The sequence below is a fragment of the Saccopteryx bilineata genome, chromosome 1 (assembly GCF_036850765.1).
Source record: "Saccopteryx bilineata isolate mSacBil1 chromosome 1, mSacBil1_pri_phased_curated, whole genome shotgun sequence".
NCBI lineage: Eukaryota > Metazoa > Chordata > Mammalia > Chiroptera > Emballonuridae > Saccopteryx > Saccopteryx bilineata.
In genome coordinates, this window is record NC_089490.1 from 131,081,741 (window position 1) to 131,103,246 (window position 21,506).

General features: G+C 48.9%; 1 protein-coding gene across 2 annotated transcripts in view; it reads left to right on the top strand.

Moving 5' to 3' along the window:
* The window catches only part of ADAMTS2 (ADAM metallopeptidase with thrombospondin type 1 motif 2), a 225,713-nt gene extending 210,839 nt beyond the window's left edge, over positions 1–14,874 (top strand). For both annotated transcript variants that reach the window (XM_066266495.1, XM_066266498.1), the window contains exons 18-22: positions 619–751; positions 1,385–1,592; positions 3,221–3,350; positions 4,128–4,217; positions 11,425–14,874. In XM_066266495.1, the coding sequence (XP_066122592.1) occupies positions 619–751; positions 1,385–1,592; positions 3,221–3,350; positions 4,128–4,217; positions 11,425–11,879 (1,016 nt within the window). In that variant the 3' untranslated portion in view covers positions 11,880–14,874. The remainder of the gene's footprint in view (positions 1–618; positions 752–1,384; positions 1,593–3,220; positions 3,351–4,127; positions 4,218–11,424) is intronic.
* The last annotated feature ends 6,632 nt before the right edge of the window (positions 14,875–21,506 follow it).

The window sequence follows — 21,506 nt, forward strand, 5'->3', positions numbered from 1 at the left end:
GCCCAGACTAGACCAGGCTATCCCACCATATTCTCTCCTGTCTTCCCCACTAGGCTGGGTTTTGTGACCTCTCTGTTATGGGGGCTGTCCCATGCATTCTAGGCTATTGAACGGCACTCCCAGCTAATGCCCATAACACCCCTTCCTCCCCAGTGCGACAATTAAGTGTTCCAGACATTGCCCAATGTCCCCGGGTGCGGAATCACCTCCAGTTGAGAACAGCTGTACTAGCTGAGGGGGGAGGAAGGCAGGGCATGTTCCCATGTTCAGCCAACTCTTGGGTCATACTGGATCTTTGATGCATATTAATCTAAGGTAGAATAAGTAACTCAGCAATGAGAGAGGAAATGAAACCTTCCCTCCTGCCCCAGGAGGTTAGCCAAGGAGCCAGGGAGGATGTGGTCACTCTCTCTGGCCACCCACCCTCACTCGGCCTAGGGTGCTGGGGAGACACCAGACTAGACGTCTTCAGGGTCGGGCTCTGGCACACTGCTCCCCCCACCCCACCTCATGAGAATGTTGGGAAGAATGGGGCTGAAGCTGCAGGTGAACCGCCCCTCTGAGCTCCCTAGAGGGGCCACACCACCCCATTGAGCCCCTTCAAGGTCTCGTCTTCAGGATCCCAGTTCACCAAGTATGGCTGCCGCCGGAGGCTGGACCTCAAGATGGTGCACCGAGTCTTCTGTGACACCCTCACAAAGCCCAAAGCCATCCGTCGGCCTTGCAACCCGCAGGAGTGTTCCCAGCCCGTGTGAGTGCCTGGGGCTGCCCAACTCCCTGGGCCCCAGGGGCGGGGGTGTGGGATGTGGACTCCCAAGCTGCTCTGGGCCTTAGATCCTTCGAGATACTGGATGGGTTCTTTGTCACCCACCATTTGTTTTGTGGGATCTAAGAGGTTGCACCCCTGCTTCAGACTTGTATCTTAGAGATGACAAGTGGTAATACTCAGATGGGGAAACTGAGGCTCAGGGAGCAAGGCTGGCTTCTGGTCCTGTGGGAGATGTTTCCAAGATAACCCATAGCACCGCTACATCCGTGACCGCCAGCCCCAGGGTCTGGCCCCGAAAGGTAGGGGCTGTGAGGACACGTGCTGAGGGGGTTGACACTGCTGCCCAGAAAGGCCAACAGAAATGGAGGTTAGAGGGCAGAATCAGAGCCACAAAAGGGACAGAGGCAGGGTCCCTCAGGCCTGGGCTGTTTGCAGCCACCTCCACCAGGGATCCCAGCAGTAGACATGAGAAGGGCTCATTATTTGCAGGACCTTGGGCAGGGGTGCAGCAAGCCTTTGTGAGAATAGGGAAGGCCATGCCTGGGGGAGCAGGAGGCCTTCTCTCTGTCCACTGAGGCCATAGGGGTCTGACCATGTACCACTCTACCCTGGCAGATGGGTCACGGGCGAATGGGAGCCGTGCAGCCAGAGCTGTGGGCGGACAGGCACACAGGTCCGCTCCGTGCGCTGCGTTCAGCCTCTGCACAACAACACTACCCGCCCTGTCCACCCCAAGCACTGCAGTGACGTCCGGCCCTCGAGCCGTAGGGCCTGCAACCGTGAGCTCTGTCCTGGTCGCTGGCAGGCAGGACCCTGGTCCCAAGTAGGTTGTCCCCCTGGCCCTGGTCCTGTGTTCTTGGCCCCCAAACCGAGCTTGGGTGGGACTGAAGCGGCTGGGGTGTTGCACCTTTGTCTGGACTCAGGTTGCGTGCCACATCCTGTCAGTGTCAGGGAACCTGTGGCTTCGTGTAGTCAGTGCCATGTTCAGAAACCCAGGGCAATGTGTGTCCTCAGGGCCGAGCTCCCATGTGCTACTGGCATCTGGAATCCCAGCACACTGAGGGCAGCCTGGGTTCCAGGTTACTCAGAAGTCCCAGGTTCTCATCTCTGAGGGTGGGTATGTAATCTAGAGGGCCAGCTAAGCTGGCAGGAGGATGCATGAACCAAGGGAGGCTTAGACTTAGGGTGGAAAGTGTAATGAGGATAGTTTCAGGGGCCAAGGAGCAGTTCTGGGGGCAGGGTTGAGCTGATGTGATCACCGACCTCTAGCTCACAGCCAAGACTAGCCTCAGGTTCCATGATCCACTGGAAGGATCACAGGACTCAGAGACTGGGGCACTCGTGGTTATGGCTTATTATAGGGAAAGTCAGAGTGCAACCAGGGAAGGGAAGAAGCACATGGCAAAGGCCAGAGGAAGCCCAGTGCATGCGTGCCTTCAAGCGTCCATTTCTAGCCTGGATGCACCTGATTCTCCCAGGATGTGGGACTGCACATATGAAGTCCTGCCTACCAGGAAACTCATCCAAGCTTGGGGGTCTAGGTTTTCACTGGGGACCAGTCACATTGGTACACAGTGCCTGTGTGTGTGTGATGTCAGTTACTGAAGCTCCAATTGCAGCGGGAACGCAGGTGCTCAGCAGAAATCACGTTGTTGGTACAGCGTAACCCAAGGCCTCAGGCCTTCTTGGTACAGTGCAACCCACAGCCTTGGGCATGAACACACTCGTACCAGACAGAACATTCCCTGGTCTAGGTTCCCAGGAGCTGCTCCAGGGCCAGTCCGGCAAACAGGCCTTTCTTGGGACTCTGTAGGGTTTGAGCAACCAGACCTGCTGAGTCAGCCCTTTCCCACACACAGGGAAAGGACTGGAGAATGATCTTTGGTCAGGGCTGGGCTGGTTGTGAGCCAAGCCAGGGGTCTGGGTGTGAATACACCTGCTAGCCCCTCCCCATGGAGAAGGCAGAAGGGGATGGGGACTGGAAGGACTATCGAGTGTAAGACTTGCTGGTAGTGTAAGAACCTTGTGTCGGGGAGAAGAAGACAGGTGTCAGGAGGTGGTTCTCTACCAAAGTTTCCGGGACTCAGAGCATTCCCAGTGGTCCCCAGAGCACAGCAGGTTTTCCTGGGTCTCAGGCCTCCTAGAGTCAGGCCCTTAGACATGCCAGGCCCTGCATAGTCTCTCTCTCTCTCTCTCTCTCTCTCTCGCTCTCTCTCTCTCTCTGTAACTTACAGTAGCTCAGACACATAGCACAGTGTCCCCTCTTCAGAGCCCAAGGAGATGGACATGGCCGCCTGAGGCCAGGCCAAGGCCGGGCATAGGTCTAATCCACACTCTCCCTCTCTGCCCCTCACTACCTCTCACATGTTATGGGGTCATATGTTTGGGGGGCCCTTCCAAGCCCAGTGCAGCATGGGAGGTTGGCCCTGACTGATGACTCTCTACCTGCAGTGCTCGGTAACCTGTGGCAACGGCACACAGGAGCGCCCGGTGCTCTGCCGCACAGTGGAGGACAGCTTCGGGATCTGTCAGGAGGAGCGACCCGAGACGGCCAGAATCTGCAGGCTGGGGCCCTGTTCCCGTAAGCCCTCTGCTGCCCGGTTCTGTGGGCCCCAGCAAGTCCCAGTCCAGGGAAATGCTCTTCCCACAAGTGGCCTGGACTCAGCATCCCTGACCTTGAAGGATAAGTTGAGCCCTCCTGGGCCAGAGCTGGGCCCTTTCCCTAGTGGGAATGGGAGGTGCTGCTCACCTTCATGGGAAAGACGGAACGGACTCAGCCCACCCTGCCTTTCTGACACTCCCTCTTGGTTGAGAAGACAGAATCAAACTCAGTGATGATACAGTGAGGCTTAGCCAGACAGGTGCCCTGTGTCTCCCACAAAAAACAGCCAGACACCAGCTGCACACACATACTCTGGCGAATGCCAGACATATGGCCTCCTTTGGTGCCTGAAACAGCTCAAAACATAGACCCTAGTACAAATTCCCTCTATGGAGAAGGAGCTCAGGAGGGTCAGGCATGCCCACACAGCTGGAGGGAGGGGTGGGACATCCAGACTCAGTTGGTCCCTGCATTCCTGGGGCAGGCAGTTGGTGCACTGCTTGGCCTGGGATCCAGACCAGTGTGCATAACTCAGGAGTCCGGCAGGGCCCAAGAGCTGAGCTCCTCAATAGATGAGACTCAGAATGCATGGGGGTGGGGGAAAGGCAGGAGGTTGGGGCCCATCTGTCATGAGGGAGAGCTTTGAGTGTCCTCCAATTGCCCTTCTTCCCAAGGATGCAAGGGTCTATGGAGCTGGTGGGGTAGGGGCCCTGGCCTGGTGCCCCAGCAGCCACAGCCTTTTTCTCTTCCCTCTAGGAAACATCTCCGATCCCTCCAAGAAGAGCTATGTGGTTCAGTGGTTGTCCCGACCAGACACGGACTCGCCGGTCCAGAAGACTTCGTCAAGTAATCGGCCCATTTATAACTCTGCCTCTGCCCTTCAGTGCATGCCCTACACTTTGTGGAGCTTGCCATGGGCTCTCCTCCTCTCTTTCTATGGAAAACTCCCCTGACTCTTCTTGAGTGCTCTCTGTTGAATCTGTTTTCTCCTGGGCCTCTGTGCTCATCCACCTCCTTCGGAGTTGCCTGGCTGCCTGGCCGGAGGGCCAGCCTCTCAGAGACATGGCCCAGGCACTGGCCTCTTCTCAGGAGGCCAGCACCTGTTTGGAGATGGCTCATAAAGGGTCAAAGATCTGTTGTCATGGTGCTGGAGAAGCCAGGGGCCAAAGTGCAAATGTGACCACTTGGTGACCGCCTTGCAGGGCCACGGCCCTCCAAGCTGGAGCTGCAGGTCAGAAGTCAAGGGGAAGCCAACCCACCCCCTTTCAAACAAACCTTCTGCTGAGAGGCCAGCAGTCCCAAGGCCTGTGGTTTTGCAGTGCCATGCTGGGTGGCCCAGCCCTAAGGGTCCGGCGGTGTATCGGGGGCTTCCTGCTGCCTCTGCTGCTGCTGCTGCTGCTGCTGCTGACGCTGTGCTGAGTGTGTCTTACTTGTGTGACTGCAGCCTGCTTTCTGTGGCCTTTGTGTCCAACTTACACAGCTCTTGCCCCCACGTCCTGTCTCGTCAGGCGGGTTTGGGTCAAACAAAGGAGGCGGGGGATGTGTCCCTCCAGTGGGACATAGAGACACACCGCGACTCCCATTCTCTGTCCATTAGTTCCAACGGCCTTTTCTCTCTGTGCACACATGACCCCGTCCACAAGGGCGAGAGAGCGAGAGGGCGAGAGTCTGTCTGATGCAGATGGGGGCACCTGCTAGTGTGAACAACTACAGAATTACCTCAATTTTTATTGCTTTTTTGCTTAGACAAAACTATGTAGAAAATGCCTTAAAGTTGAAAGGTAACAGAATCGACTGTTAACCCCACCTCCAGCATGAAGACATGGTCCAGATAGGAGGCCAGCGGTGCGGGTCTAGGGGAAGGCGGTCTGAGTTACCTATCTTTGGCCAAAGGTGAGCTTTCCCAATCAGGTGGCCTGGCTGCCTGTGCCCCTTGGCCTGTAGTGAGGCCCACCAGTGGGGAAGGACACTGCTGGCCAGTGGGTGCTGACTGTTGCTGGAGCCCTTTCAGGCGTTCCCACAGCTCTGCCTTACACCAGAGGGCAACATGCTTGGCCCTTCAAATGACCAGTGTAGCAATCCGCCACGACTCCCACCGCCGCACGCCCAGTGCCATCCACCTGTGAATAGCAACCCACAACCCCCCCTGCCACCCTCCCTGCAGCAATTCCTGTGATGTAAATACTCGGTGTGTAATGCATCCTCATTCTCATGACTGTTAACTTTCAACTTTGACCAGGCCATGTGAGTGACAAGAGTGACTCGGGGAAGGTGCAATACACACTCCTGGGCATTGTTCTCTCTGTCGATTTGCACTTGGTTTATCAGGGATATTTTATTAGTGTTTTGTATGTATTGATGACATATTATATAGGTTACATTGTCGTTGCTTCTCCATTGTTGTTGTTTTTTTATGAGACCGCGTGAGTGTGTACCAAAGTGACTGTGAGATGACCTCTTATTCTTACAAACACTGGAAAAGACTTCCTGTAATGCAGCCCATAAATAAACTCAATAAAATTTCAGTGAGACTGGGTGCTTGGGTTCGGCACGCGGCCGGCTGGCTCCTTCCTGTCCTCTCCGTGGCTGACAGCGTGGACAGAGGCAGTGCCCTGTCCCATCCATTCCTTGGTTTCTGACTCATGTGGCTTTGCTGCCTCCTTGTCCCCTGACAAACGGAGATTGCTTAAGCTCCTGCTCCCCCTGAGATATCTATACCTCCACCCCTGTGAAATCTCCACCATGATTCTGAGTTCTGAATCTTCATGCTGAACAAGTACTTCCAGGGACCCCTGTGTTCCCTCCTCCTTGTCGGCACTCTAACAGTCAGGAAGGGGATCTGAGCCCACAGAGGGGGAGTATGAACTTGGGAGCCAAGACAGTGCTGGTCCAAGTCAGGTGCCCAGAGCCACCGTTCAGCCACCTCCGTGGCTCCTGGGGCAGCTCTCAGCTCTCTGTTCAGGAAAGGAAAGGAGACCTGCCTGTCTGGCCCGGGAAAATCTGAGTCAGAAAAAGGGCAAGGCCTCAGTGGCTCTGGGCACCAGGCCTGCGACAATCACGGATATGTGCTCTTGGCCATGCCTACCCATGTCTCCTGAGGCCTGCCCTCAGAAGCCACAGGGCTGTGTGCTCACTCACCTTGCTAACAAGGACCAGACAGATGGTCAAGATCTGACAGGGACCTCCTCATCTGGGGCCTGAGTGGTGCCCTGCCAGTGAAGGGGTCCCACACAAGGAGAAAGGAGACAAGAGGAAGTATGTCATGGGGCCACCCTGCATCGTGGATACGGGTCTCGGGGTCAAGCCACAGGTGTCAGTTTTTCAGGGTGGGGGTCAGTTTTTCAGGTGGCTGAGTTCAGCCTGCCTAAGCTCTGGCCATTGAAAGGAATTCAAGAAAGACAAGGAAGCCCTGGCGGGGTGGCTCAGTGGGTAAAGCATCGTCCTAGTGCACAGACCTCACGGTCTCATCCCTGGTCAGGGCATGTATAAGAAGCAATCAGCGAGTGCACAACAGAATGGAACAACTAAGTGAAACATTGAGTTGATATCTCTCTCTCTCTCTCTCTCTCTCTCTCTCTCTCTCTCCCCTTCTCCCTCTCTCATCAATGGAAAAAATATTTTTACAGAGAGAGAGTGAGGGATAGAGTGACAAGGCGACCAAGACAAGCTGTCTGACTCCACATCCTCTCAGTGCCCTTTCTGGACAGATCAGGAGAGTCCCCCCAAGACCCCCGCAGAGCTGCAGTCTCCCCAGAGGCTGTGTGCTTAGGCACAGCCACAGTGATGGAGGGCCTGGCAGATGATGATGCCTCCCACTGATTTAATTTGTCACACAATCTTTTAAAAGATGAAATAGCACATTACACTTGACCGAGAAAAGCAAAGGAAGCTCCCTGCATCCCAGCCTTTTCCCCAGTGTGGGGACGAAGGTGATTGAGGTTGCTCATGCGTGTGGCCTGCATAGCCCCATTTCTGAATGTGTGGGAGAGATGCCAGGTCGCATTCCGGCATCTCTCCCACACTTGCTCATTTCTCTCCAACTCAGACCTTTGCAAGTCAGGAGTATCTCCCTGGAATTTGAGGAATTAAAAATAGGACTTACAAACTGATTGAAGAGGACGTAAAAGTTTCCTTTTTGTCTAGTTTGACATAAATGGTAGTATAAAATTTTCTTCTAAAATACATTTTAAGTTTAAAAGAAAGGAGATAATTTAAAGGCAAAAACAACAAAGCAAATAATACCACCAGTGGCATTCAAATCCAGGCCAGACTGTGGGAACAGCCTGGTGATGGCTTCAGTGTGTGAAAGTGGGTGTGCTCTCCTGGTCTTCCTCTGGGGGGCAGTAGGTCTGGCCAGGTCACTCTGCTGGATGTGGTGGACGGGCAAGCATTCTGGAGCTGAAGTTAGTATCCAGTGGAGACTCTGGGCCGGTCTATCCAGCACAGGTCACTCCCCCTTCAGTGATACAATTCTACCTTCATCTCACAGGGCTCTCTGCTCAGTGATGCCGCTTAAAAAGGCACAGATTAACAGTGGTGGGTCATAATTATCATACTTTGAAATTTATCCAGACTGATATTAGCATAGCCATGCTCCTGGCAAGTGGCCTTCTCAATTATTTTTTAATTCATTGACCTATTTTAGTTATTAGAAACTTAAAGCAATGCAGCCCACTGCTCAAAGGAAGTCAGACCCAGAGGTCCAATGTGTAGGCCGGGTAGAAGGGAGGCCCTGGAGGGGAAGCCTGACCCCAGGCCTCGCTAGCTTGTCTGGGTAGGGGATGGACTGCTCACCCTAAAGAGTCCATTTACTCAGCAGCAGTTTGCCAGGTGCTTTCTGTGTCAAGCCCTGATCGGGCCTTGGGGACACCGCCAAGCACTTGACCAGAAGTTGGTAAACTTTTTCTCTAAAGAGCCAAATAGTAAATATTTTAGGCATGGAGGCCATGTGGTCTCCCTCGCAAATGCTCAACTCTGCCTTTGTAGTGGGATAACAGCCGCAGATAATACATGAACGACATGCCTGTCTCAGTAACACCTTATCTATAAAACCAGATAGAGAGACTGACTTGGCTGGCCAAACCCCTGTCTCAGACTGATGTGATGCCTGCTTCTCAGGGTCCCAGCCTAGCGGGAGACAAATGGGCGAGATGTGTCACACCAGCCTGGTCATGAGTAAAGGGAAGGCTGGTGGCAGGAGAGCCCCACTCCAAGCAGCAGGATCAGGCCAGGCTCCACCCTTGTCCTGTGCCTCTGCCCTCCCCCCGCCCCGCCCTACCCCATCCCCCTCCACCCACCCCCTCACCCCACACCACCCACCACCCACCCCCGACAATGAAGTCTGCACCGGTCTCCTCCAAAGCTCCCCTGGGTCTCCCTGAGGTCTGAGACCAGTAGTTTTCACACAGCTCACCTCAGTGGCTGCCGGAAATGGGAGTGCCCAGGGAGAGGGTGGAGGGGAAAGGGCTCTGAGCCCCTCCCACCCCATTAGCCCACTCCATCAGCCTCCAACCAGACAGCTCTGAGTTCACCTGTCTCATATTTTGGGCATCTAAGATTTCAGCTGTCAGTTTTAAAACCCTGAAATCCACATCGCTGGACCTTCCAGTTTGATTTTTGTGGTCAGCCCTGGACCCTCGATGCCTGTCGGCCTTTGTCCCTCCACTTCACGACCCATGGCTCTGTCCCAGGTTGGAAAGACCAAGCTTTTCCTGAGCAGCCACCTCTCTTTATTGCTTCACGTTGTGGTCCTGAAGCCAGTGATGCTTCCGACCTATTTGGGCTATTTGGAAGCACACAGCCCAAGTCGGTTCCACCGCCTGTGGTAGGCACCTCTGTGTGCTCTCGCCTGCAATGTCGCTATGTAAATGCACACATATCCTGTTTTGGACTTCCTCAGTTATTCACACTTACATTGTGCGCATGTGTACATTGGCACTGTTCTTTCATTCACAGCTCTAGGCTCTGGGGACAGAGGGGCATTCTACGGCTCAGGGCTCGCCCTGTGGAGCTTTCAGGATAATGAACAAGTCACGTTATTAGTCGCCTTATTTGACAATTAAATGTGAACTCACCAACTGGAATAAAGTGCTGGGAAGGGGACCACACGCTGGCAGGATCTAAACTCCTGAGGGAGGTTGGGCACTGTTTGCCTGAGGAAGGTGTGCTTCAGCCATGCTGAGCAGAAGAGAAGAGGCAGCTGGAAGGAGAGGGAGGTGCAGCGAGGGCAATCCTGTGGCCAGAGGAGCACCGTGCAGAGCAGGAGTTTGGAGGCCTGAGTGAGCGGAGAGGCAGGCAATGGGGACAGGCCTTCACTCAGAAAACAATGAGGTTCAATGCAGGACAGTGATATGGTCACATCTCTGGTTGGAAAATATTCTGACTGTAGACAGGCAGGCAGAAAGAAGGTCCTGAGCATGGTGTAGCCACAGTGGGTGGAGGTGGGAGAGGGGCGCCCAGACAGACCAGAGAGGGTGTAGGAGGAAATACTGATGGGTTTGGAGGTGACAGCTGGGTGTGCATCAGAAAGACCATTCTCTGAGGCAGATGGCACCAGCCGATGCCAGGGGCCTAGGCTGGATGTATGGAGTCTTAGGCAGCTTAGGGTGTCTAGTAGGAAGTTGTATCCATGTTTGGGGTTTGGTGTGCAACTAAGTATAGGGAAAATCACAGGCTGGAGCAGTGGCCACGCAGCAGGTATATGTCAGGACTGGATTTGATGAGCTAGCACAGCTTCCCAGTGTAAGTGTAGACAGGGCTATATGTTGATGCGCAGAGGGAATCTGCAGATGTGTCTCCCCTTCCATGGCTGCCCTTCCTCCCCTCTCACCTCCTTTCTCACCCCCCTTTTAGTAGAAGGTGAAGGGAAGGGAGGGCACAGCAAAGGTGCGTGTGGGAATGGCCGGGGCCCTCACTGTGAGAGCCGAGTGTCTGAGTAGAGAAGCAACGTAGGCAGAGTCAGGCCCCTGGAAATTAGTGATCAGAATTTATAAGATCAAATATCTCCTGTAATATGACTCATTCTTTCTTGTTGAATGAGTTTTTGTAAATCATCTCAGTTTTCGTGTAGTGTGTGGAATGAGGCAGTGGGAGAAAAGGAAGAGGAAGAGGAATCTGGGGAGCACACAGAGTGAGAGGAGAGTGAGAACAAGAGGCATGGGATGGGTTGACTTCGTATAGCTGGAGGCAGACAGAGTCGGAGCAAGACCAGGGAGAAGGCAGCCACGAGGGGAAAGAGAGACCATGTGGCCTACAAGGAGGGAGTCAGGTTCTCCCTGCGAGCTGGCCTGGGGGTGACCAGTGTCCTGGCAGGGAGGAAAGGGAAGGATGTGCTGTCCTGAGGGCAGTAAGTCACCGAGCAGTATGCTTGGGAAATGGCCAGAAGTTCTGAAGTGGGGCCATGGGGCCAATGGAGCAGGACACGGGGCTGTTGGGTAAGTTGAAGCAAGCAGAAAAAAGCCCACAGAAGTCTGGGTAACTTAGTTTCCCTTTAGGTACTTTTTGGAAACAAAGATCATGAGGGGGGTGGATTCGTGAGGACAGGGAAAAAATGTGAGGACTGTGGTGAGGCCACAGCCAAGGCTCTGGTGTCTGCACTACCAGGTTTCTTTTAGGTTTCATTTTGTTATAGTTACTGAATATAGATCACTGTAGAGTCAAACTCTACTATCTGGTTTCATTGGGGTTACCATAGGGATGTCACATGTAAAGATCTGGTGAAGTTCCATTCTTTAAAACAAGCTTGGAATCATTCCCTAAAAACAGACAGTCCTCATTTCTGTCTCAGACTTTGAGACATGCTGAAAAATGCAGACCCAGTTGGGCCCGCCTAGAGGAGGGGAGCCTCTCTCACAGCTCTCCTGTGGCTGTCTCCCAGGGCCAGGGGCCAGCGCTCTGCTGCCACAGACACCACACAGACTTTCCCTGTGAGCTTGCTTGCCTCTGCACTGTCTCCGGGCTCTCTCGGATGCCATCCCACAGCAAGCTGCCCTGTGAGGGCACAGAGTTCCCCTCATCTTGTCCTTCGGTTATGTGTCCCACTTTTCTCTTTCAGAGGGCCGCTGCCAAGGTGACAAGTCCATGTTCTGTAGGATGGAAGTCTTGTCTCGCTACTGCTCCATGCCCGACTACAACAAGCTGTGCTGCAAGTCCTGCAGCCTTCACAGCAACCTCACCCATGTGGATGACAGAGTAAAGCCACCGCCACCTGGGAAACACAACGACATTGAGGAGCTCGTGCCTACCCACCCGGTCCCCACTCCAGTCATGGAGCTGCAGCCTCCGCTGGGCACGCCCTTGGAGGTGCCTCTCAATGCCTCCGGCACCAATGTCACGAAGGACCACCCGGAAACCAATGCTGTTGATGTGCCCTACAAAATCAGTGGCCTGGACAACGAAGTCCAGCCACCCAACCTAATCCCACACCGGCCGAGCCCGTACGAGAAGACCAGGAACCGAAGGATCCAGGAGCTCATGGACGAGATGAGGAAGAAGGAGATGCTCAGATAGGTCTAATAAAATGGAGAGGTAGCATCGATAGCTTTTTTTTTTTTCTTGCTTATAAAGAAATTCTATGGGCTGGCAAACCCTGTGCTGTGCAGATGAGGGCAGAATTCCTGAGTCCAAAAAGTCTCAAGGGAACGTGGGGGTGGGGGGGGGGCATAATAAATATATCTGCGCACACGCGTATGGTGGTGAGCATGTGACTACAGGAGTGCACGTGGTTGCCCGCCCAGAGTGTTCTCGGTCCTGCGCTGGGGCAGCTGGGGGCTAGATAGGAATGTGGTGGTTCTAGAGACTTTGTCAGTGCAGAGCGGGGACGGGGGGAGGTGGAAGGACTAACTCAGAGAGAGAGAAAACATTTGCCTCAAGTTTCTGAGCAGTAAGTGGAGGTTTTCCTTCCCTCGGTGGTAGCACCCTTTCTGGAAACACAGGAGTTTCCTTCTAATCCCCAGGCCTGGACACAAGCCCCATCGGGCCTCTCAGGAGAAGCAGGAATTATTTACTAACTAACCAGTCACTGAGATGACCACAGTGAGGTGGAGACTGTGAACTCCAGTGCCTTCAATGGCCAGACAGGTGGCGAGGACGAGTGTGGCGAGCAGGGGGACCGGAGCCAACCGGGGAGCCTCTGACTTGGTCAGCACCATCAGCACCACCTCTGGTGCTGGGCCCTGCAGCAGATAGCGTGCTTTTTCACTAGAAGGCTAGATTTGTGTGTGAAAATTCTCTTTAAAGGTCAGCTCAAAATATTTTAAGGAGGTCTGGGAGCCACTACGCTGCAGCCCCTGGTCCCCAGGCTTGCCAATGAAGGACTGAGGGGAAGCCATGTGACCCACAAGGTGCTCAGCATGCCCAGGAGTGTCTCAGCCATGAGGCTGCCTAGGGCTTCGTAGATCTAAACCAGTCACATTTCCCATGGGAGGAGTAGTGGGGTGCGCTCCCGGTCTCTCTCCTTTCCAGAAACCCTGGCCCTTGTGTGTCGCCTCTGACTGGCCAGGCCGCATCCCTGCAGCTCCCCAGAAAGGCTCTCTCCTGTCCCACTTGTGTGGGAAGGATGAGAGGCACAGGTTGTGCTGGAAAGTTCCATGAGTGGTCAGGGCTGAGGGGTTGTGGTGCTGCCACCACGGATGTCATGACCCAGGGACCTGCGCTGGGGCTCTGAGGGCTTGCAGGTGCTGCTGAAGACCAAGCCCGTTTGTGGCGACAGGCTTACCCTGTGGACCTTCCTAACCCCTAGTCCTGCCTCTTGCCCATCCCTTAGCTGTGTGAGCAGAGAATGCATGGTCTGTCTTCTGCTGGAGGCATTGTGCAGGAGGTGGGCAGCCTGCTGCAGCTTCTGCTTTCTCCAATCTCTCACAACCTCTAGTTTTGGTAGAACGGTGCTTTGTGAGAGAGAGGTAAGAAGGGAGGGTGGGGTGGATGGCAGGACAATGGCTACCTTTACCTCTCCCTGCAGTATTAACACGCAGCTTAAACTTCCCAAAATTATAAGAACTGGGGGCACATGAGCTCCTTAGTCAGGTCACCCTGACACATAATTCTTAGGCTTTTCATATCCAAGAAAGCTTTTTAAAAGCCTTTTTACTCTTGCTGTTCATGGATATTAGAGAACTCTTCCTTATTAGTCCCTGACACATAGACAAAAACACTGAGGCTCAGGGTAATTAACCCATGACGGCTTCTTTATATTGAGTTTTGAGGTGCTAAGTCTGTCTGAATCTGTGCACACATGTAAGTGGGTCTGTGTGTGTATAGTCTGAGGGACAAAGGATGGGCATAGGACACAGCAAGGACCACATCTGGAAAGATGCTTAACTGTCCAACTGGGTGATGCCCAGCCTTCCCAACCCCCGGCGCAGCCAGCCCTCCCTCTGCCACCATGTCCCACACATGCTCACACACGTGTTCCAGTATCTAAGCTTGCTGGCACCTAAGAACCAAACTGGAGAAAACATTTTGAACTTCTCTCATAGTTAGTATCACTTCTTCTTTAGTAAGCTGTGGTATAAAGTACTTTTGCAATCCTGTCGATACAATTAGGAAATGGGTCACTATGCTTTCCCTCATTGGTTGAACCCCTGGAAGCTGGTGTTATTCATGGCCTGAAGGACTGAGCAATTCTTGCTTGGGTCTGTCCTAGAATGTAAAGGAAGTATGGGGTGCTAAACCTGGCCAGAGAGTATTACCCAGTTCACCCAGCCTGGGGGCCTTATTCTCAGATCCCAGCAAAGAAGGGCTGCATATCTTGGAGCTGGAAGTCTTTGGAAGAGAGGCCCTGAGTGGGATTTTGCCAGGGGTACCCATCTTTTGCTAGAGGGAAAGAGCTGTCTCCTGGAGGCTGTAAGCCAGCATGGCCATGCCCCTACACACACACACACTACTCTCCATACCTTGGACCGTATATCCAGAGCTCTCTAGAACTGGACAGTCTCAGCGGTCTCTGTCCAGGAATGCAGTGTTCACCCAGCTCTGAGAAACTGCAAATCTCCACTGAGTTTGGGACAGTTGGAGAGTAGGCTTAGCAGCAGTCCTGAGCTTCCAGAGTCAGTGATCCGTCCATGTGCTTGGGGCTGCTGCCTCCTAGGGGAGGCCAAACAGGAGTCAGTCCTAGCTGAGGTTCCTAACATCATGTGAGACTCAGATGTTCTCTGTGCATGATTCTAAAACATCAGCGGAGGGACCGGAGGATCACTTTATGTTTACAGGGAGACTCATGCTAGAGTTTTGGGACTTGGTTCTCTGGTAATACTCCTTTTGGAAAACCCATGGAATTTCACATATAAGCATTTCATTTGTATTTTAAGGTTTTTTGCTTGTTTGTTTCTCTGGGGTATATAAATGGTGCTCAATAGTAAAGTCTATCAGATGACTGTGTACTCCTGTGTGACAAGTAGCCACCACAAGAATCATCATGGTGCTGAATTCCAATCACATTTTATCTCACCAATCACAGCAAGCAATGCATTTGTTTTCTGTATAGCAAACTTTGGTTCCTTGATTTTATAACTTATTAAAGTCAAAATATCTGTGGTTTTGCACATTGTGCTTGTGTTTGTTTCTTACCTCTATGGCACTTGCCCCCAATTCCCAACTTGAACTGAGCAGGTGGCAGGCAAAAGGTATGGTGGGAGCAGCAGCAGGCACTGAGCCAGGACCTGTGAAGGGCAAGAGGCACCAGAGGGACCTATCTCTCTCATAGCTGCCCATGGGGTTGGCTCTCCAGGTCACATGACCAAGTCCACAGCTCCAAGGAAACCTTTAGCTCAGAGTGGAGATGAGGACTCCCTAGATACCTTCTCCCTGATTCTTTCTCTTTCTTTGCTATAGTTAGGGCTTCCAGAAAAAAAAAATACTAGATGTTGAGTTAAAGTTGAATTCCAGAGAAATAACATACATTTTTTTTAGTATAAGTATGTACATTTTTATACTAAAAAGTTTTTTGTCGTTTCTGTGTCTATCTTTTGTTCTGAGGTGGGTCTTTCATAGACAGCATATATTATAGGTCTTGTTTTCTCATCCACGCAGCTACCCTATGTCTTTTGATTGGATCATTTAATCCATTTACATTTAAGGTTATTATTGATATGTACTTATTTATTGCCATTTTATTCTTTGAACCTACAATCCTCTTTCTCTTGATTTCTTTTTTCCTTTGCTTTTTTTATGGCAGGCCCTTTAATATTTCTTGCAATACTGGTTTGGTTATAATGAATTCTTTGAGGCTTTTTTTTTTTTTTTTTTTTGTCTAGGAAGCTCTTTATTTCTCCTTTAATTTTAAATGACAGCTTTGTTGGATAGAGTAGTCTTGGTTGTAGGTTCTTGTTTTCCTTCACTTTGAATATTTCTTGCCAATCCCTGCTGGCCCTAACGTGTTTCTGTTGAGAAGTCAGCTGTCAGACTTATTGGGCTCCTTTGTAGAAAATTAATTGCTTTTCTCTTGCAGCTTTTAGTATTCTTTTGGTCTCTTATCTTTGGCATTTTAATTATGATGTATCTTGGTGTAGGCCTCCTTCGGTTCATCTTTAATGGGACTCTCTGTGCTTCTTGAATTTGTGTGACTTTTTCCTTCATCAATTTAAGGAAGTTTTCAATGATGATGTCTTCAAACAAGTTCTCTGTCCCTTGTTCTTTCTCTTCTCCTTCAGGAACCCCTGTGATGCAGATGTTGTTTCTCTTCATGTTGTCACAGAGGTCTCTTAGAGTTTCATCAGTCTTTCTGAGCCTCTTTTATTTTTGCTGTTCTGCTTTCGTGCCTTCGTTTATCTTGTTCTCTAAATCGCTAATTTGATCTTCTGCTTCATCCAGCTGGCTGTTGATTCCTCCTAATGCAATCTTCATTTCAGATATTATATTTGTCATTTCTGACTGGTTCTTTCTTATGGTTTCAATGTCCTTTTTGATGCTATTTCTTCATTTAAGTTCTCATTGTGATCATGCATTCTTGCTCTAAGATCCTTGAGCATCCTAATAACCATTATTTTAAATTCTGCATCTGGTATGTTTACTTCCATTTCATTTAGTTCTTTTTCTGGGGATTTCTCTATTGATCACTTGGGTAATATGTTTTTGTCTTCTCATTTTGTCTGTGTATTAGGTAGCTCTGCTCTAACTTTCAAATTTGTTGTGGCATCTTTATTAGGAATATGAGTTCAGTAGTACTAACATCCAGGTCACCTGAGTTCCTTGCTCTAGGAATGCTTTTTGAGAGTTATATTTACCCTCCTGCAGTATGTGAGTATTGAATACAGTTGGCCTTTTCATGGGTGGGGTTACCCCTTCAAGCTGGCTGGCTCGAAGGGTCAACCTTGATCACGTGTATTAGATGCTGTGCAGTGTCTGTCCTGTTGGGCATATTTATTCTCCACAGTGTCTGGTGCCTCCTGGACTCTTCCTTTAGGCATGTTGCTTGTGTAGCTAACTGAGCTACATTGGTGGTGTCTGCCATCCACTACTGGCTGTGTTGGTTCTGGGACCTCTTGGGTGGAGTTCAGATATGGGTTGGCATTAGTAGTTGCAACCTGCTATGGGCTACCTGTCTGGAGTTACTGCTCTGTTTGCTGTTTGTGTCTGCATTTTCTGTGCCTGAGTAGTGTGGGAGGTGCCAATCTGTATATAAAAATCAGCTTCCTCCTGCTTAGAGCTGACAGAAGCTCTGTAAAAAGACCCAAGCTCTGTAAGATTTGTTTCCACTTTCCAGCTGCTCCACCTAGTTTTGCAGCTGCCTGGTCTTCCCACAGGGTCTTCTGTATAAAGACTGTAGTGTGGGCTCAGACTGGCCTCACCCCTCCTTTACAGGTTGCAAGCTTGGTGGAATAGGGCAGCTGAAGTTGGGAATACAATGTTAGTTGGACCCCTTACTTCAGGGGTCTCTTGATCAGGAGCTCAGTATGGGTAAAGTGACCTCTACTCCAGAGCTTAATCCTTCAGACACTTCTGGATACTCCAATTCTATTTCTCCCCAGTGAGGTGAGCAGCAGATTCAAGTTGAGTGGGACCAACAATCACCTCTGCAGAAGTTCTTCCAGCTGGGGAGCCCCTGGTCTCAGGGCAGAAGACCAATAGAGTCCTCCCCTGGGGCTGACTGTGCCCCCTCAGAATGTGGCTAAACCCCTCAATCTGTCCCAACAATAGGCTTGAGGGAAACCATACTTTGAAGGTCCATGCTCCAAGATTCTCTCCCTTCCTCTTGTGGAACCTAGTCTGGGGAGTGGGGGGACACAGGATATCTGGGACATGGGCTGGCTGGCTGTGAAGCTCCACCCTTCCAAAGTGCAGGTGAGCCACTGTGCAGGTATTAACCACAGGAAGCAGAACTCGTCTCAGCTGGGCCTAGTGTCTGACAAGGTCTCCCTTCAGACACACCACAAGTAAGGGTCACTGGGTCCTGCTCCAATGCTCTCCACAGCTGGCCACTGTGCCAGCCCTGGGCTTCCCTGGAGGAAACCTGGCAAAGACCAGTGGAGGACACTGCCCATGGCTGGCCCTCAGCAATCTTCTGGCTACTCTATTTCCTTTGCCTCTGCATATAAATTTTAAAATCACCTTGTCTATATCTACAAAAAATAATCCTACTAAAATTTTTATTGGAATTGTGTTAAATATGTAAATTAAATTGGTGAGAACTGACATCTTAAATCTATTGTCTTCTAACCCATAAATATGATATATCTCTCAATTTATTTAGGTCTTCTTTGATGACATTCATCAACATTTTGTCATTTTCAGCACAGAGATTCTGCATGTTTGCTAGATTTAAATCTATAAATTTTCTTTTCTTTTTCCATTTCAGTTATTGCAAATGAAGCATCACATTTAAATTCATTTTATAAGTGTTCATTGCAAGTACACAGGTTAATTTTTGCACATTATCCTAATACCTGTGACCTTACTCAACTCATTAGTTCTAAAAGGATTTTTGCTGACCCGTTGAAATTTCCTAAGTGGACAATCATGTCATCTTTGAATACACACCATTTTATTTCTTGCTTTATAAACTGAAAGCCTTTGTGCCTTTTTATTTTTTGCATGAGTGCATTAGCAAATATAGAATACTTCCAGTAAAAGATTGGATAGGTGTGTTCAGAGTACACATATCATGATTTATACCAGATCTTAACATTATTCAGTTGATCACCATTAAGCATTACATTTAGTTGTGTTTTTTGACAGATGCCCTTTATTAGGTTAATTTCTGTTTTATATCTAATTATCTGAGTTTTCATCATGAATATTTAATTTTTTATTATTAAATTTAATGCACTGACATTGATAAATCAGGGTACAAATGTTGAGAGTAAACATCTCCAGATTATTTTGACATTTGATTGTGCTGTATACCCCTCCCCCAAAGTCAAATTGTCTTCTGTCACCTTATATCTGGTTTTTTTGTGCCCCTCCCCTCCCCCACCCCCTCTCTCCTTCCTCGACCCATCCCCCACCCCCCACCCCCGTTGCCATTACATTCTTGTTCATGTCTCTGACTCTCATTTTTATGTCCCGTTTATGTATGAATTCACATAGTTCTTGGTTTTTTCTGATTTACTTATTTCACTCTGTATAATGATATCAAGGTCCATCCATGTTATTGTAAATGATCCGATGTCATCATTTCTTATAGCTGAGTAGTATTCCATAGTATATATATACCAAAGCTTTTTAATCCACTCTTCCTCTAACGGACACTTGGGCTGTTTCCAGATCTTCGCTATTGTGAACAATGCTGCCACAAACATGGGGGTGCATTTCTCCTTTTGGAGCTGTTCTATGGTGTTCTTGTGGTATATTCCTAGAAGTGGGATAGCTGGGTCAAAACGCAGTTCAATTTTCAAATTTTTGAGGAATCTCCATACTGTTTTCCACAGTGGCTGCACCAGTCTGCATTCTCACCAGCAGTGCAGGAGGGTTCCCTTTTCTCCACATCCTTGCCAGCACTTATTCTGTATTGTTTTGCTGATGAGCGCCATTCTGACTGGTGTGAGGTGGTATCTCATTTGGTTTAAATTTGCATTTCTCTAATGATTAGTGAGGTTGAGCATTTTTTCATATGCCTATTGGCCATCTGTATGTCCTCTTTGGAGAAGTGTCTATTCATTTCTTTTGCTCATTTTATGATTGGATTGTCTGTCTTCCTGGTGTTGAGATTTACAAGTTCTTTATAAATTTTGGTTATTAACCCCTTATCAGACATATTGTCAAATATGTTCTCCCATTGTGCAGTTTGTCTTTTTATTCTGTTCTTCTTGTCTTTAGCTGTGCAAAAGATTTTTAGTTTGATATAGTCCCATTTGTTTATCCTGTCTTTTATTTCACTTGCCCATGGAGATAAATCAGCAAATATATTGCTGCGAGAGATGTCAGAGAGCTTACTACTTATGTTTTCTTCTAAGATGCTTATGGTTTCACAGCCTACATTTAAGTCTTTTATCCATTTTGAGTCTATTTTTGTGAGTGTTGTAAGCTGGTGATCTAGTTTCATTTTTTTGCAGGTAGCTGTCCAATTTTCCCAACACCATTTGTTAAAGAGGCTGTCTTTACTCCATTGTATTTCCTTACCTCCTTTGTCAGATATCAGTTGTCCATAGAGCTGTGGGTTTATTTCTGGGTTCTCTGTTCTGTTCCATTGATCTATATGCCTGCTCTTATGCCAGTACCATGCTGTTTTGAGTACAATGGCCTTGTAGTATAACTTGATATCAAGAAGTGTGATACCTCCCACTTTATTCTTCTTTTTTAAGATTGCTGAGGCTATTCGTGTTCTTTATTGGTTCCATATAAATTTTTGGAATATGTGATTTATATCTTTGAAGTATGTCATTGGTATTTTAATTGGTATTGCATTGAATTTATAGATTGCTTTGGGTAATATAGACATTTTAATGATGTTTATTCTTCCTAACCATGAGCACGGTATATGCTTCCACTTGTTTGTATCTTCCTTGATTTCTTTTATCAATGCTTAGTAATTTTCCAAGTATAAGTCTTTAGTCTCTATGGTTAAGTTTACTCCTAGGTACTTTATTTTTTTGGTTGTAATAGTGAAGGGGATTGTTTCCTTAATTTCTCTTTCTGACTGTTCATTGTTGGCATATAAAAATGCCTCTGATTTCTGAGTATTGATTTTATATCCTGCCACTTTGCTGAATTCATTTATCAGGTCCAGTAGTTTTTTGACTGAGACTTTAGGGTTTGCTATATACAATATCATATCATCTGCAAATAATGATAGTTTTACTTCTTTTCCAACTTGAATGCCTTTTACTTATTCTTCTTGTCTGATTGCTGTGGCAAGGACTTCCAGGACTATGTTAAATAAGAGTGGTGAAAGGGGGCACCCCTGCCTTGTTCCTGATCTTAAGGGTATTGCTTTTAATTTTTGCCCATTGAGTATGATGTTGGCTGTGGGTTTTTCATAGATGGCTTTTATCATGTTGAGGTATGTTACCTGTATTCCCACTTTGCTGAGAGTTTTGATCATGAATGGGTGCTGGATTTTATCAAATGCTTTTTTTGCATCTATTGAAATTATCACATGGTTTTTCTCCTTCTTTTTGTTTATGTGATGAATCACATTGGTTGATTTGCGAATGTTGTACCAGCCTTCCCTCCCCAGAATAAATCCCACTTGATCATGGTGTATGATTTTTTTCCATATAATGTTGGATCCGGTTTGCTAATATTTTGTTGAGGATTTTAGCATCTATATTCATCAGAGATGTTGGCTTATAATTTTCTTTCTCTGTGTTGTCTTTGCCTGATTTTGGAATCAGAATTATGCTCGCCTCATAAAAGGAGCTTGGAAGTCTTCCTTCCTCTTGAATTTTTTGAAATAGTTTGAGGATAGGAGTTAGTTCTTTGAATATTTGGCAGAATTCAGTAGTGAAGCCATCAGGCCCCGGACTTTTCTTTGTTGGGAGTTTTTTTATAACTGTTTCGATCCCATTTGGTGCAGTCTGTTTAGGTTTTCTGATTCTTCCAGATTGGTTTTTGGTAGATTATATGTTACAAGGAATTTGTCCACTTCATCTAGGTTGTCTAGTTTTCTGGCATACAGTTCTTCATAGTATTTTCTTACAATATTTTGTTTTTCTGTTGTGTCAGTTGTTATTTCTCTTCTCTCATTTCTAATTTTATTTA